The sequence below is a fragment of the Salmo salar genome, chromosome ssa01 (genome assembly GCF_905237065.1).
Source record: "Salmo salar chromosome ssa01, Ssal_v3.1, whole genome shotgun sequence".
NCBI classification, from domain to species: domain Eukaryota; kingdom Metazoa; phylum Chordata; class Actinopteri; order Salmoniformes; family Salmonidae; genus Salmo; species Salmo salar.
Window position 1 is genome coordinate 42259032 of NC_059442.1, and position 16563 is coordinate 42275594.

Below are 16563 nucleotides of genomic sequence, written 5' to 3' on the forward strand. Positions count from 1 at the left end.
GGACATGCTGGGGTCACACTATTCTAAAATGTCCTTACAATGTCATTGTGTCAAGCAGAGCAGGGCTAAGATAGTGTCATTGTTACAGAAGTAACTAAGGGCCTGGCACGAAAAATGTAGTCCTGAAAAAGAGAGAAGAGGAAAAGGGAAAGAAGAAGGATAAGGAAGTGAGATGTGTTTGACTCACCTCGTTTCAACACACACTCTTATGACGCCTCCATAGCCTTAACCTCAACCTCATTTGTCTCTCTTTTTCTTCCTCTTTTTATCGCCCATGATCTATTCACTGTAAGCTTCTCTGTGCTGTCTTCTTACTGTTGTTAGCTTCATCCAATCAAATTCAAATATACATTTCCAAATGGAGAACAACATAAAGACACTTCGAGAAGATTACAGAGTGGCATTGCATAATACCAATTCGATGATTCTGAAACCATGTCGTCTCTAAATCTCTGTATTGCATTGCATAGAGGATCCAACATATTGCATTGCCTTGTACACTTTATGCAAATAGGGATTCAACCAATTGAAATTACGTCAGTGTGCTGCTGACAGTACAGCTTCCTCCACTGTCCCTGCCTCTGCTCGTACCAACCAATTAAGCTATAAAAAAAGTTTTAATTTGATAGTTCCATTGGCGACATTTCAAGCTAGCTGTGGAGTGAGCTTTCGGTAAGTTCTTAAAGCTAAAATCCTTAGTTGCTACATCCATTTTTGGACTTTAAAATCAATGATATAATACCCATTGATTCTTGAAGAATATGACGTATAAATGCTTCATGAGCTTAGATCTATTGTCAAACCCCATCAGAACCCTAAATAGAAGCTTGTTTTACTCCATCGGTTATAAACACTGTAAATGTAAACAAACACTGTGTAGCCTCAAAACATGGTTACAACTATACTTATGACATCATGGATGGTCAGTCCTCGCATCCATAGCTCTGTCTATGAATTTTGAGAGTGGTTACATTTCTCCAGTCCCATCCCTCAGCTTGTTAGCAAAACAGAGGCGGGGTGCCTCTTTGTTATTGCTTCAATTAAGGACTCTGTTACGTGTGCAAACTGATAACCTCTTAGACGTCATCTAGCGTACTCTCCCTCTCCCTCTCTCCTCATCGCTCCACCTCTCCATCTCCTCCATCTCTCCATCTCTTTATCTCTCCCTCTCTCCATCTGACATACAGACAACACACCCCCTCATTTCTTTGTACCCCCAAAACGTCACAGACAGAAAGACATCACACATGCACTCACCAACACAAATAACCTGGTATATCCTTGTCCTGTCTCCTTTTGTAAGTCAATATTTCACTTCATTCCGATTTTTTTGAAAGCAACCCAATATGACATCATTTTCCACCGAATTCTACATGGGTAAATTAGGGATTTTGTTATTCAGTGTGTGGATCAATTCTATTGATACCACATTGGAATTTCTGAAAGGATAAGAAAATGTATATCCAGCATTTCTTCTCCTGATACGTCCACATAAAACAGTTCGCCTATGAAAAACGACACAATTCACTTATCAAATGTGAAAAACAATAAAAGACACATGCTATATAAAGTCACGGTGACAGTTTAATTAATTACAGTATAATATGGCTTAGCACCATTAACCAACGTAAACCATGAGCGCCTGGCAGACTTAATAAGGGAATTGCGTTTCACCTTAATGTATGGTATTATAACAGATACCTTCTAGAATGAGACATCAAAGGTTCTTTCAGGACATTGATGAAACCTATCCACAGCACAGCAGTAAGAGTATACCAATCCAGCAGAGCAAATATGGATATACAGAGAGTAGCAGTCTTTCTTGGGCATATAAACCCATTCAGATAATATTGGCAAGGATATTGTCATGCAAAATTCAATTAGCAAAACCATTGAACAGCTCATTGTCTGTCTGAACTGTTGAAGACGCGTAAAGTCTGTTAAATATGAAAATGAACACCGACCAGACAGGATACATGGTAGACGGCCCAAATTAGACCCTATTCCCTATATAGTGCCCTGTGGTCCCTGGTCAAAAGTAGTGCACTACATAGGGAATAGGGTGCCATTTGGGATGGAAACCGAGTCTCCTTGTCCTGATCCTTTCTCTTTTAATTATCCATGCCATTGTACCCTTTCAAACTAGAGGAGGACAATATCCCTTTATCGTTGCAGCTTTGGTCAACCTTGCAGAGACTCACTGAGCAAGATGAGTCAGCGTAGAAGTCATACAGAAGCGAAAGTAAACTTGAGTGAAATTTAGACCTGAGGTCCTAGGTGAGGTGAAGGTTCTCTTCTTTCACATAGTCTCCACATGTTCTCAAACCTGAAGATTGTATTGTATTGAAGATTGTATGGTTTGGCAGAACGATCATGTCCATCTTGGAGTCCATTTTGCTCCACTAAAGAAAAAATCCATGTCTCGTTTAAAATGTCTGTTCTGGTTGAGGAGGATGCCATTGCATTCCCTTGGGCAGCTCCTCAATCATTTGAGCTTCGTCTAGGCCATGCATGCATGCATCACACACACCTTAATATCATATCTCGATCAGACTCTTCTCCTCGTCAGGCTCTGTCTCCGCTGTGGGCGCTGGCTCCTCACTCTCTGCCTCCTGCCCTTCCGACTCTGTCCTTCCAGGCCGGTAGACAAAGTGGTACTCCTTGCGGGGCTCACTGTGGTGGAAACTAGACTTGATGGTGAGGGGGAACTCCTCCGGGGCCAGGGGCTGGTAGTGGCCCTCAACTAGCACACTCAGGCTGTGGAATAGAATAAAATAGAATCGATACTTTATTGTCCATTTTGTGAGAAAGAGAAGTGTGTCTTTTGCCTACATCAACCATCCCAAAAGCATACACATACAGTATTGACAGGCACAGTGTCAGCCACAGAGCAGCATGCCTGGATGGAGATGGAGTCGTTTTTAGGGGTTAAATGCCTTGCTCAAGGGCACAACGGCAGGAGATTGTACCTGTAGAACTCTGGCTCCAGCACCTCGAACTTGTCAGCACACTGGGCACACAGGTCCTGGGCCGTGGTGGTGGGGAGAACCCTCAGGGTCTTAGTGTTAGACCCCGCCTCCAGGAACGACACATTGATGAAGTCCTGTAATGGGACCAGAGCAAAAAGCGGGAGGACATCAGATATCATAGGAACAAAAATGTCATAGTGACAATTACAATTTCAAAGAATAGTTATATAGTCATAATTATCCAATATCCCAATACTGCAGTGACATATTGTATTGTATTCATATGGTGGTCCAAACTGACCTGTACAGATGAGCGTGACACTCGGGCCTTGTTCAGGGTGCGTCTCTTCTCCCAGCGGTGGATAGAGTCCTGGATCTCCAGACTGAGCTGCTGTGTCACCGCCTGCGTGTCATAGTTCTTTATGTGCTCCAAGGCTCCATACGTGGTCGTCAGGTAGTAGGAGCCTGGTGACACACACACAAAATATAGTCACTATTAACAGTGGTACTATCTGTGTGTTTGGGTACAGCAGTTAGTATGTGTGTGTCCGCATGTGTGCTTGCGTGTGGTCTGTGTGTGTGTGATCTTGTCTGCACCTATGTGTGCGTGTGTATGGCATTTCGTTTCTCCCTACCTTCTCCTAGCTGCAGTGCAGGGTCCATCAGCTCCATCATGTACTCTACATCCAGTAGCAGGAAGGCCATGTTGCTCCTGGCCAGGACGTACATCAGCACTGGCAGGAAGTCATCTACACCATAGGATTTTCCTGTTGTCAAGTCAACCGCCATCCCAATCAGTTCACGTGACAGTCAGGTATTTGTAGACGTTGGTGTCGTCAGGCAGTAATGATCACTCATCATCAACTTCATTCTGCACTCTTATACTAGCCTTGATTTCCATGCTTTACTAGCAAACATGACAAAGATCATTATAATTTAACCACCAAAATCTACCCGGCAACAAAGACAGTGCCTCACCTGGGCAGCCTATAGACATGGACTCATAGATGATCTTGCAGGTCTTGAGGAGCAGATCAATCTTCTTCTGAGGAGAGTACTCAAGGTGGAGGGTCATCAGCTTCAGCTGGATCTTAGATAGATAGATAGATAGATAGATAGATAGATAGATAGATAGATAGATAGATAGATAGATAGATAGATAGATAGATAGATAGATAGATAGATAGATAGATAGATAGATAGATAGATAGATAGATAGATAGATAGATAGATAGATTTCATCCCCTTGGATTTTTGCACATTTTATGTTACAAAGTGGGATTGAAATAGATTTTTAGCTGCAATATGTAGCTTTTTGAGCTACCTGACCAAATTCACATCGAAATGTGTGTAATATATATGTCATTCTGATTGAAAGCAAGTCTAAGAAGTGGTAGATCTGTTCTATGTGTGCTATTTTTATGCTTCCCTTTCTTAAGTTTCATTTTTGCGGGGTCTTTTGTACACCAGCTTCAAACATCTGAAAATACAATATTTTTGGTTATGGAAAATATATTTCACAGCGGTTTAGATGGTACAATGATTCTCTACACTATACTTATCACATATACTGAAATTAAGAGAACTATTCCAATTCTAGCCATGATCCCCAACACCTTGACAGAGCTTGAATTTTTTTGTTTAAGAATAATGGGCAAATATTGCACAATCCAGGTGTGCAAAGCTCTTAGACACTTACCCAAGAAGACTTACAGCTGTAATCACTGCCAAAGGTGATTCTAACATGTATTGACTCAGGGGTGAATACGTATCTAATCAAGGTATATTCGTGTTTTAGTTTTAATTCATAATTCATCTTCCACTTTGACTTTACAGAGTATTTTGTATAGATCACAATTAAATCAATTTTAATCCCACTTTGTAACACAATAAAATGTGAAGAAATCCAAGGGGGTGAATACTTATGATGCCCAGTATAGGTATGTACTTTATAAATCCCCGAGGGGAAATCCACATCGGACAAAAACACACAAGACAAAAAGTCAGGAGCCATAGAAAGTGATCAAGGGGTCAAAACAATGCACTGCATAGAGAATCATGTGCAATTTCAGATGCAGCCCTGTCTACCTTCTCCATGACAGGGATCTCTGGAACGCTGGTGGTGACCCCCAGATCTGTGGTGGTGGTGCCCAGGACCACACTCTGGTTCTCCCTCAGTCTCTTCAGACCGCCCCCCCTGGAGTGGATGTCCTTCAGGCCGGAGTAGACAGCCTCCCGCAGAGGCTTCAGCACAGCCTTACACAGAGCAGCTTCCATAATCACCTCTGGAGAGGAACAAGACAAAAAACACTGGCTAGAAATCATTGGGGAGAGAGCATGTTGCGGCCACAGTTAGTCTTCTGTGCAGTGCAAAGAGTAAAGGGGGAAACTAAAATGTGGCTACTCAATGCTGGCTGGTTATTATACTCTCTATGCAAATATGGAAGCCCATTAATTAAAGTGTTTCTGCCAACTATTGTCATTTTGCCTGCAGTTATACTGTAGTTCTTTATGGGGAAAGATCTATCCAAATGGTTATTAATTCAGTATGAATATTATCCTCCCTTTAATATATATTGTATTCTGTATGTACACTGTGTAAGAAAACCTGACATTCAGCATTTCACGCTGGAGGCAAAATAAGTTGTATATCAAAGGGGACCTCTTGTATACTAGCAACCCAGTTAAGCCATCAAATGTCAACGGTGACAACCCTGACTAACAACTATGTCTTCTGTCCCTGTTGTAATTTGATAGGTGCCACTACAAAGTCTAAATGACCACGCACAAAGAGAAGACTGTTAATGACAACTGCCTCCTGTTTGACAGGGAATAATGGTAACATAACGGGAACATTTTTGCCCAAAATCTTCAAATGAACATGCCCACCACCATATTCAGTGTCAAACAGGACAATTAAAGTAAGGAGCAAGTGGAACTTTGACCGTGTAAGAATGGAGATTTTTAACGCTGGGTATTGACAGATGAATGTCGAGTATATCGAGGAGAATTATGTAAGTAAGCAGGTACCTAGTTTGTCCTCTGTGTAGACGTTGGGCTCCAGTAGGTTCTGCAGCTCAGTGCTCTGGATGAGGTAACTCTTCAGCTGGGTCATCATCTGCCTGATCTCCTGCAGCAGCTCAGTGCTGCAGCTGTGCTTCCCCATGGTCTCCAGAATATACACCCTGGAATAGATTCCTTAATTAGTCGATTGAGGGTTTCTGAAGTGATATATATTTTTTTTTTATGCCAATTTAAGTGACATTTTCCATGGCTGGACAGAGATATGAGTTGTAATGAACAAGATTCTGCTTTGAATGAAAATATGTTTGGCCCTAATCAGGCCATCAACTAAGCGATTCTAAAAAAACTTGTGTTGAACTGATCCCTACCTGTAATCCTTCACCAGGTTCCCGAAGTAGGAGCTCCCGTCCCGGGACAGTTCCACGATCCTCTTCTGCAGCTTATGGTCAGCGCTCATGAAGTTGGTGAACACACTGGCGAAGTTGACCATGGAGAGGCGTTGCTTGGCCCGGTCCAGCATGATGGTAGGGGACCTTTTCATTGACACCTGGGGTTTGTTGGTTTTGAATGATAAGTATTTTATTTTACAGGAAAATGTAATGCAAATTCTCATACAGTAAGAAAGCTACAGCAGCAAATGAAGCTTGTAGTTAGGATAATGTTAGTTACACAGCTGAGCTGCATAATAATGTTATGGGGAAATAAAGGTTGAATAAATCAATAAAATGAATATATATACTTTGATATTGTTGGTCCCAACGGCCCCTCCAGCCTGACTGGCCACCGTGTCAGCCTCCTCCTCTGTGCTGCTGGTAGAGTAAGAGTCATGGTCCAGTGCAGGGAGGGCCGCGCCACCATCAGGGGCGTACAGGGACACATCTGCCCCCCTGGCCTCCCTCACCTCCCCCTCAGCGATGGAAATGGCCCTCCGGGCTGGCGAGGGGATGCTGGAGGTCTGGGGGGTGTCTAATGATGCATTGATTGAAAGAAGTCCTCCACCTATCACGTCTGGGGAGAGAGTTGTAGTGGGCGTGGCCTGGGAGGGCTTATTCTTTCTGGGAGGCGGGACTGGCGGTGCGGCCCTCTTCGTCAGAGGGGTTGGTGCAGCCACGCTGACAGCGTCACTGCTGTTTGAAGTCTCTGATGTCCCTTGCCTCTGCAGTGTCTCTGTCTCACCAGCATAGGGCTCCACTCTTAACTCCTCCTTCTCCTCTGCCATGTTGGTGGTGCCGTCGGTGCACACCAGCGAAGCAACAGGAACTGTGCCAACACTGCCCTCCTCCTTCTCCTTCCTCTTTGAGGGTGTGGTGAGGGTCAGGGTGCCTCCTTCTGGCTGGGGCGGCTCCTGTCCTGGGGGTGGGGGACGCTTCTCTGTGGGCATCCGCCGTAGGGGCACAAGTGGTATCCTGTGTGGTGGTGGCCGGGGTGCTGGGTGCTGATGTCTAGCTGTTGCTCCGTGTGGTGACAGAGGCTGTAGAGGCTGAGTAGCTGCTACTGAGTCAGTGGCTGTCACTGACACCTCTCTCTCTGAGAAAAGTTGAGAAGCAGCTCTCTCTCCCTCCCCACTGCCTTTGCTGCTGTTTCCTTCTCCTTTCTGCCCTAACTTGGCTGTAACTCTAAGAGGTGTGGGTGGTGAGCGTGGGGAGGGGGAATCAGACGTCCCTCTGTTCCCATGCTTGGCCCCCTGTGACAGTAACAATCCCTCAGGGACATTAGGGGGTCGGGGTGGGGGGCGTTTGAACTTGAGGGGTACTTGCCCCTGTCCTTGGCCTGGGGTGTTCAGGCTCTGGCTCCTGAGGATGGGAGCAGCGACGGGAGTGGAGGCCTCCAGGCTGCTGCAATACTCCTCAATGAAGATGGGGTTAACGTACCACAGCCGCTCGTTACCGGTCCCAGCAGACAGATGGATCTCACAGGAGGAGCTGTGACCCTGGCCCTGGCCTACTGGTGTGCCCCTTTGTCCTGGCTCCTCAGAGGAACTGTTCAGCTGAGAGACCCAGAAATCTGACAGGAGAAACTGAGAGTTACCATCACACTATCACTAGAGAGCTGAACCCCAAACGGACAGTTCCATCATTAGACATTCATGTTACTCTTATGTTCAAAATATGCTGCTTCCTGATGAAGAATCAATCATTACAATGAACAAAAAGCATCAGAGAGAATGTAAACTGGTCTTTGTTGAATCTGGAGGGTTGTGTTGTGTGGCTATTAAAGGAGGAAGCTCGCCGTAATATATTCAGTACAGGACACTTCACTGTCTGAATATCCGCTCACTCACACATTAACACGGTTGTCACACTTCCTCTCTATTTCACCAAAAGGCTCCTGCACTTTTTTTATCTTACCGTGAGATAATATGCTGCTACCCCATAGACACACTTAAGGAATATACATTCAAAGTACCTGAGCCTAACGTCGATATCATCTCTATATCTTCATATTTGGTTGCCTGGACGATGACCTCAGGCAACCTCAGAGTGAAGGGGAGAATATCCCTGGAAGATAATTCATCATTATTCATTTAGAACAAGTGAATATTTTGAGTGCCAGGCTGTAGGATATGAAGGATAGTCTTGTCTTACCGGCTGACACAGTAGAAGGAGATGAGTTTGAAGATGGTGTCAAAGACCAGGACAGACCCTTCCAGGTAGATCACTGTTACGGGATGGAAAGGGTGTTATAACGCAAAACTGCATCAATATTGACACTGTATCAATACTGATACTGTATAAATTCTGAAGCAACTTACAGTCATGCATGTATACATGTTTCATTTATGGGTGGTCCTAGGGATCAAACGACACACCCTATTATTTTTTATTATTTTTTTACATTTGAGTCATTTAGCAGACACTCTTATCCAGAGCGACTTACAGTAGTGAATGCATACATTTCATACATTTTTTTTTTCTTCTGTGCTGGCCCCCCGTGGGAATCGAACCCACAACCCTGGCATTGCAAACACCATGCTCTACCAACTGAGCTACAGGGAAGGCTACCATGGCATTACAAGCGCCATGCCGTACCAACTGAGCATCACAATGATCCCTTAATCATGTAGTAGGGACAGATTGGGGCTTGCACACATGATTTAGAATCAATCTCTCTCTCTCTCTCTCTCACTCTCTCTCTCTCAATGTATAACTATACTATAGTAACTATCAATGTGCAAAGTGAAACTTAAACCCATCCAAGCCACAGACAATCGCTATTTATAGAGGGTAGAAAACTTTGAAAGTTGACAGAGATGAGCAAAAGATAACAGCTTTGTTACAAGCACTTCCCAATCCACATTTACTGGACGTAGCTGCAAGGACGTGCATACCAAGTGCATTTCATGCACTCCTTGACAAATATAGATTCTGAATATGCAGCTATTGTTATACTGGATAATTTACATATCTGGACATCTCTCTAAAACACACACACACACACCTACCTGGACTCAGGGGTAGACGTAACATAGTAAACGTAAATCGGCGACATCCCAATTATACTGTATGTTGCGTTTTGTATGGTATGTATTACGGATTAGGGTTAGGTAGTTATGTTTGGTATGGTTATATAAGACAGAAGGTTACGTAGGGCAAAAACTAAAGTAGGGTGGCCTGGATTCATATTTACTATGTTGTGTAGTCTATGAGACCAGGCTGCACACACACACAAACACACACACACTTGCCGACACTGCGGCCGAGGTCTGGTAAGCTCAGAGTGTCAGGAAGTCCTGTACTGTCGACATACAGCCCAGAAGAGCAGGGGACAGGAAGTTAATACCCTCAACCTCCCCTCTCCACCACAGAAGTCACACATGTCACATAGAGCAGCTGTAATAATGTGTTCTGTGTGTGTGGATGGATGGGCTAGCATCATGGGTTCTGTGTGTGGATGGATGGATGGGCTAGCATCATGGGTTCTGTGTGTGGATGGATGGATGGGCTAGCATCATGGGTTCTGTGTGTGGATGGATGGATGGGCTAGCATCATGGGTTCTGTGTGGATGGATGGATGGGCTAGCATCATGTGCTCTGTGTGTGTGGATGGATGGGCTAGCATCATGTGCTCTGTGTGTGGATGGATGGATGGATGGATGGATGGGCTAGCATCATGGATTCTGTGTGTGGATTGATGGATGGGCTAGCATCATGTGTTCTGTGTGTGGATGGATGGTTGGCCAACATCATGTGTTCTGTGTGTGGATTGACGGACGGGCTCGCATCATGTGTTCTGTGTGTGGATGGATGGATGGATGGATGGATGGATGGATGGGCTAGCATCATGTGTTCTCTGTGTGTGGATGGATGTGTGGATGGATGGCCTAGCATCATGTGTTCTGTGTGTGTGTGGATGGATGGATGGACAGGCTAGCATCATGGGTTCTGTGTGTGTGGATTGATGGCCTAGCGTCATGTGTTCTGTGTGTGGATGGATGGGCTAGCATCATGTGCTCTGTGTGTGGATGGATGGATGGATGGATGGCTAGCATTATGGGTTCTGTGTGTGGATGGATGGATGGGCTAGCATCATGGGTTCTGTGTGTGGATGGATGGGCTAGTATCATGTGTTCTGTGTGTGGATTGATGGATGGGCTAGCATCATGGGTTCTGTGTGTGGATGGATGGATGGGCTAGCATCATGTGTTCTGTGTGTGGATGGATGGGCTAGCATCATGGGTTCTGTGTGTGGATGGATGGATGGGCTAGCATCATGGGTTCTGTGTGTGGATGGATGGATGGGCTAGCATCATTGGTTCTGTGTGTGGATGGATGAGCTAGCATCATGACTTCCGTGTGTGGATGGATGGATGGGCTAGCATCATGTGTTCTGTGTGTGTGGATGGATGGATGGATGGATGGATGGATGGATGGGTGGGCAAGCATCATGGGTTCTGTGTGTGGATGGATGGGCTAGCATCATGTGTTCTGTGAGTGTGGATGGATGGATGGGCTAGCATTATGGGTTCTGTGTGTGAGGATGAATGGATGGGCTAGCATCATGTGTTCTGTGTGTGTGGATGGATGGATGGATGGATGGGCTAGCATCATGGGTTCTGTGTGTGGATGGATGAGCTAGCATCATGTGTTCTGTGGGTGTGGATGGATGGATGGATGGGCTAGCATCATGGGTTCTGTGTGTGTGAATGGATGGGCTAGCATCATGGGTTCTGTGTGTGTGGATGGATGGATGAGCTAGAATCATGGGTTCTGTGTGTGGATGGATGGATGGATGGATGGATGGATGGATGGATGGATGGATGGGCTAGCATCATGGGTTCTGTGTGTGGATGGATGGGCTAGCATCATGTGTTCTGTGAGTGTGGATGGATGGATGGGCTAGCATTATGGGTTCTGTGTGTGAGGATGAATGGATGGGCTAGCATCATGTGTTCTGTGTGTGGATGGATGGATGGATGGATGGATGGATGGATGGATGGGCTAGCATCATGGGTTCTGTGTGTGTGGATGGATGAGCTAGAATCATGGGTTATGTGTATGTGGATGGATGGATGGATGGGCTAGCATCATGTGTTCTGTGTGTGGATGGATGGATGGGCTAGCATCATGTGTTCGGTGTGTGGATGGATGTGTGGATGGATGGATGGATGGATGGGCTAGCATCATGTGTTCTGTGTGTGTGGATAGATGTGTGGATGGATGGCCTAGTATCATGTGTTCTGTGTGTGTGGATGGATGGGCTAGCATCATGTGTTCTGTGTGTGTGGATGGATGGCCTAGCATCACTTGTTCTGTGTGTGTGTATGGATGGACTAGCATCATGTGTTCTGTATGTGTGGATGGATGGACTAGCATCATGTGTTCTGTGTGTGTGGATGGATGGCCTAGCATCATGTGTTCTGTGTGTGTGGATGGATGGGGTAGCAACATTTGTTCTGTGGGTGTGGATGGATGGCCTAGCATCATGTGTTCTGTGTGTGTGGATGGATGGCCTAGCATCATGTGTTCTGTGTGTGTGGATGGATGGGGTAGCAACATTTGTTCTGTGTGGATGGATGGATGGGCTAGCATCATGTGTTCTGTGTGTGGATGGATGGGCTAGCATCATGGGTTCTGTGTGTGGATGGATGGATGGGCTAGCATCATGAGTTCTGTGTGTGGATGGATAGATGGATGGGCTAGCATCATGGGTTCTGTGTGTGGATGGATGGATGGATGGATGGGCTAGCATCATTGGTTCTGTGTGTGGATGGATGGATGGGCTAGCATCATGTGTTCTGTGTGTGTGTGTGGATGGATGGATGGACTAGCATCATGGGTTCTGTGTGTGGATGGATGGATGGGCTAGCATCATGGGTTCTGTGTGTGTGGATGGATGGGCTAGCATCATGGGTTCTGTGTGTGTGGATGGATGGATGGATGGATGGATGGGCTAGCATCATTGGTTCTGTGTGTGGATGGATGGATGAGCTAGCATCATGAGTTCTGTGTGTGGATGGATGGATGGATGGATGGGCTAGCATCATGTGTTCTGTGTGTGTGTGTGGATAGATGGATGGGCTAGCATCATGGGTTCTGTGTGTGGATGGATGGATGGATGGATGGATGGATGGATGGATGGATGGATGGGCTAGCATCATGGGTTCTGTGTGTGTGGATGGATGGATGGGCTAGCATCATGTGTTCTGTGTATGTGGATGGATGGATGGATGGGCTAGCATCATGGGTTCTGTGTGTGGATGGATGGGCTAGCATCATGTGTTCTGTGTGTGTGATGGATGGATGGATGGATGGATGGATGGATGGATGGATGGGCTAGCATCATGGGTTCTGTGTGTGTGGATGGATGAGCTAGCATCATGGGCTCTGTGTGTGTGGATGGATGGATGGGCTAGCATCATGTGTTCTGTGTGTGGATGGATGGATGGGCTAGCATCATGTGTTATGTGTGTGTGGATGGATGGGCTTGCATCATGGGTTCTGTGTGTGTGGATGGATGGATGGATGGATGGAATGATTGGCTAGCATCATGTGTTCTGTGTGTGTGGATGGATGGATGGATGGATGGATGGATGGATGGATGGGCTAGCATCATGTGTTCTGTGTGTGTGGATGGATGTGTGGATGGATGGCCTAGCATCATGTGTTCTGTGTGTGTGGATGGATGGACTAGCATCATGTGTTCTGTAGGTGTGGATGGATGGACTAGCATCATGTGTTCTGTGTGTGTGGATGGATGGACTAGCATCATGTGTTCTGTGTGTGTGGATGGATGGGGTAGCAACATGTGATCTGTGTGTGTGGATGGATGGACTAGCATCATGTGTTCTGTGTGTGTGGATGGATGGGGTAGCATCATGTGTTCTGTGTGTGTGGATGGATGGGGTAGCAGGACCAAGGTCTTTAACACTGATAGTCCCCACATCTATTTACCACTGACTGTTCACAAGGGTTTGAGGACAGGACACAAACAGACGTCCCCTTTCAGTAGGAAACTGTGAAGGCTTAGGGTTAGGACAAAGTTGTGACAAGGGGCATTAGAACATTATAGACCATCTCTAGTTAGGATACTCACATGACTTCTCTTCTTTAACCAGAATGTCCTGGACCTGAAGCTCCTCCTGCTGGTTAGACACACGTACTGACAGAACCATGGCCTTCTGGTCCGGGCTTTTACGCACTAAAAAGATCTGGGTGCACAAAGTCACTCTATCAATATCATAACAAAGATCATTGTAGAGATATTTCCTTATGTCAGAAAACGATGTCTGGTCCTTCATGTGTTTGTGTATGTGTATGTATTTGACATCTATGTTTGCAAGTCTATGAAAGGGTGCTTGAGTAATAAATGAATCAACGTTTGAGGCTGGTTATGCTCAGACAGTTACAACATATGCCTGTGTGTTTGTTAGAGTAAAGAGAATTTGTCTGTCACTCACCCCAGGAGTTTCTTTCTTCAGTATAAGTGAGGATTTCTCCTGGGCCATGGCTAACTGCAACCACACAGGACATGTTTTGATCAGCTTCTCCAGGATACTGATGCTAGGTGGTGGGGCTGTGGCTGGGGCTGTGGCTGGGGCTGAGGAGGGCTTAGCTGAAAGAGGGACTAGTGGGGTGGGGAGAGGGGGAGACGAGGGCTTGGTAGATGGAAGAGGGGGTCTCGGGAGAGAAGGTGAGGATGGCTTGGCTATCGAGTGAGGGTGAGGAACAGGGGGTCTCGGCTGGGAAGGACTGGAGAGTTTTCGAGGTGCTGAAGGTCTAGGAAGAGGGGGTGAGGAGAACTTTGAGACGGGAGGAACAGGGGGAGAGGAGAAAGGAGATAAGGAGGGTTTTGAGAGAGGATGGATGGGGGGAGTAGAGGGAGGGGGTTTTGCTATAGGAGGTACACGGGCAGAGGAGAGAGGAAGTGAGGAGGGATTTGGGACTGGGTGAGAGGAAAGTGCTGGTGCAGTTGGCTCTGAAGAACAGAGCTCTGGGACTGAAGAGGACATATCTAAGGGGAGAGGAGGAGGAGAGACATCCAAGATATTAGGAAAAGGGAGTGTAGAGGGCACTGAGACTTGAGGTGATATTGGTGTGGGGAGGGGTGAAGTGGATGCCTCTAGGACATCAGGTGCTAGGGGTTTGGGGAGTGGGGGGGTACAGTCCTCTGGGACAGTGGCATGAGGGACATCAGTGGTGTCAGTGGAGCCAATGGCCAAGTCAATTTGAGGAGGGAGCGGTTCAGATGCTGAAAGAAGGGGTGGTGTGGATGAGGAGGGTGAGGAGGGAGTGAGGGGTTTAGGGGGGAGGGGGGTGGAGGAGTCTAGATGGAATGGTGGTGAGGGAGTGGGGTCAGCGGGTGAGACAGGGGTTGCGGGTGAGACAGGGGAGAGGAGGATTTAGAGGGGGAGTCGGGGGAGTCATCGGGGGTGGTCCTGAGGAGAGGGGGGTCTAGGTGGAGTGAACGGTGCTGTTGACCCTGAGGATAAATTAGGCGTGAGGGGGGGTTCTAGGCTCAGCATTCACCCTATGGAGAGAAGTGAGGGAGAGATTAGATTTCCTTACTAATGTAATTGTCATATCAAAGTAAAAGTATAAATATTTTTCAAGTTCCTTATATCAAGCAAACAAGACGGCACCAACATTTTTGTTATAGATAGCCAGGGGCACACTCAGACATCATTTACAAACGAAGCATGTGTGTTTAGTGAGTCCACCAGATCAGAAGCAGTAGGGATGACCAGGGATGTTCTCTTGATAAGTGTGTAAATTGGACAATTTTCCTCTCCTGCTAAGCATTCGAAATGTAATGAGTACTTTTGGGCGTCAGGGAAAATGCATGGAGTAAAAAGTACATTCATTTCTATAGGAAATGTTGTAAAAAAATACAAAAAGTAAAGTACAGATACCCAAAGAAACGACTTAAGTAGTACTTTGAAGTATTTTTCCTCAAGTACTTTACACCACCGCATGTACTGTATATTAGTCACATGTGCAGTACATAACGCACCTACGCCTGAAATACTTTGTAAATATCTGTGGCTAACAGTTAAAATGCAAAGAGATCCAAGAACAACGTTTTCAGTAGTCTCGAAGGTAGTGGAGAGATCATGAAAAAACATGTAAGCCATGACTCATGCATGCCAGTCTGCAATCCTCCTCTCCAGTTAGGAACATTTTCCCACATTCTCAGCAGATTCAGCAAATACATTTTCCCCTGAAGCTGCTCTCTTCTCGTTTTCATCTGAATCCCCCACCCCAACCTCTTGGCAGGCAGTCCTAACTTAATCACATCCTAGAAAGCTTTGTGCATGTATCAAATACTATTCATACATCATATGTTTGCTTTAAAACTAATCATGTGGTCAAGGGCGGGCTATCTTTGACACAAGCTTTTCAAAAACTTTAGCAAAGTTAGGATTGTTCAAATAGAGGTACACAACCAAAACGGTTGCTGAATTAGTGTCTTCTCTTAGGTTTAGAAAAGAAAAGAGGGCGAGGCCTTGAGCCCCGAGTTGCATAGACTAAACGCCTGTCCATTTAGTTTGGCCTTCAAGAACAGATTGTTTCACCTACAGACCCAGCAGACCTTCTAGTTCTACAGATTGTTTCTACATACCCAGCCAGCAAATGCTCCGGTTTCCTTAGCAAGAACAGCTGTTTTCATAATTATGTTGTTTGGACGCCAAACCTGTCCCTGCGTCAGTCACACACAACTCCACTGGAACAATCCATGTTGGTAGACTGAGAACTCCAAGTTCTTCTCTCTTTTCGCCAATATCCTTCCTCTATCTTTTCTATTTCACAATGTGTTCCTACCCTAAATCTGTATTTCTCATGCTCCAGTCCAGCACAGTTTGCAAGAAGTTAGGTGACAGGAAAAGTATTCTTGTCTCTCTCTCTCTCTCGCTCTCTCTCTCCCGTTCCCCCTCCCCTCTTTCTGTGTGTCTCTACTTCCTGTCTCTGTGAACTGCAGTGCTGTCAGGAAGAGGCAGTTCAGGGTGGTCAGCCTGCCCTCCCCCCTCCTCTGTCCTCTCCTCCACTCCTCCCCCCTTCACACAGCTATCCTTCAGGTATGTCAGTTTTAGTTTTATACCTACCCTCTCTTCTCTTCTTGTCCCACTTCTCTC

General features: G+C 45.9%; 2 protein-coding genes across 2 annotated transcripts in view; one reads left to right on the forward strand and one right to left on the reverse strand.

The window, feature by feature from the left end:
- Positions 1-1566: 1566 nt before the first annotated feature.
- On the reverse strand, positions 1567-16357 carry LOC106602592 (ras and Rab interactor 3). Its single transcript, XM_014195317.2, has 14 exons — positions 16053-16357; positions 13891-14960; positions 13527-13641; positions 8579-8651; positions 8400-8491; positions 6733-7997; positions 6362-6540; positions 6000-6154; positions 5058-5254; positions 3948-4059; positions 3605-3736; positions 3271-3434; positions 2970-3103; positions 1567-2757 (listed from the first exon to the last, which is right to left on the reverse strand). The coding sequence occupies exons 2-14, from the start codon at positions 14440-14442 to the stop codon at positions 2538-2540; spliced, it is 3390 nt and encodes a 1129-aa protein (XP_014050792.2). The 5' UTR covers positions 14443-14960; positions 16053-16357; the 3' UTR covers positions 1567-2537.
- A 64-nt stretch (positions 16358-16421) lies between these two features.
- Positions 16422-16563, forward strand: part of LOC106602600 (synaptosomal-associated protein 23) — a 42371-nt gene continuing 42229 nt past the window's right edge. The window contains exon 1 of the mRNA XM_045717916.1: positions 16422-16506. The gene's annotated coding sequence lies outside the window, so the exon portion shown is untranslated. The remainder of the gene's footprint in view (positions 16507-16563) is intronic.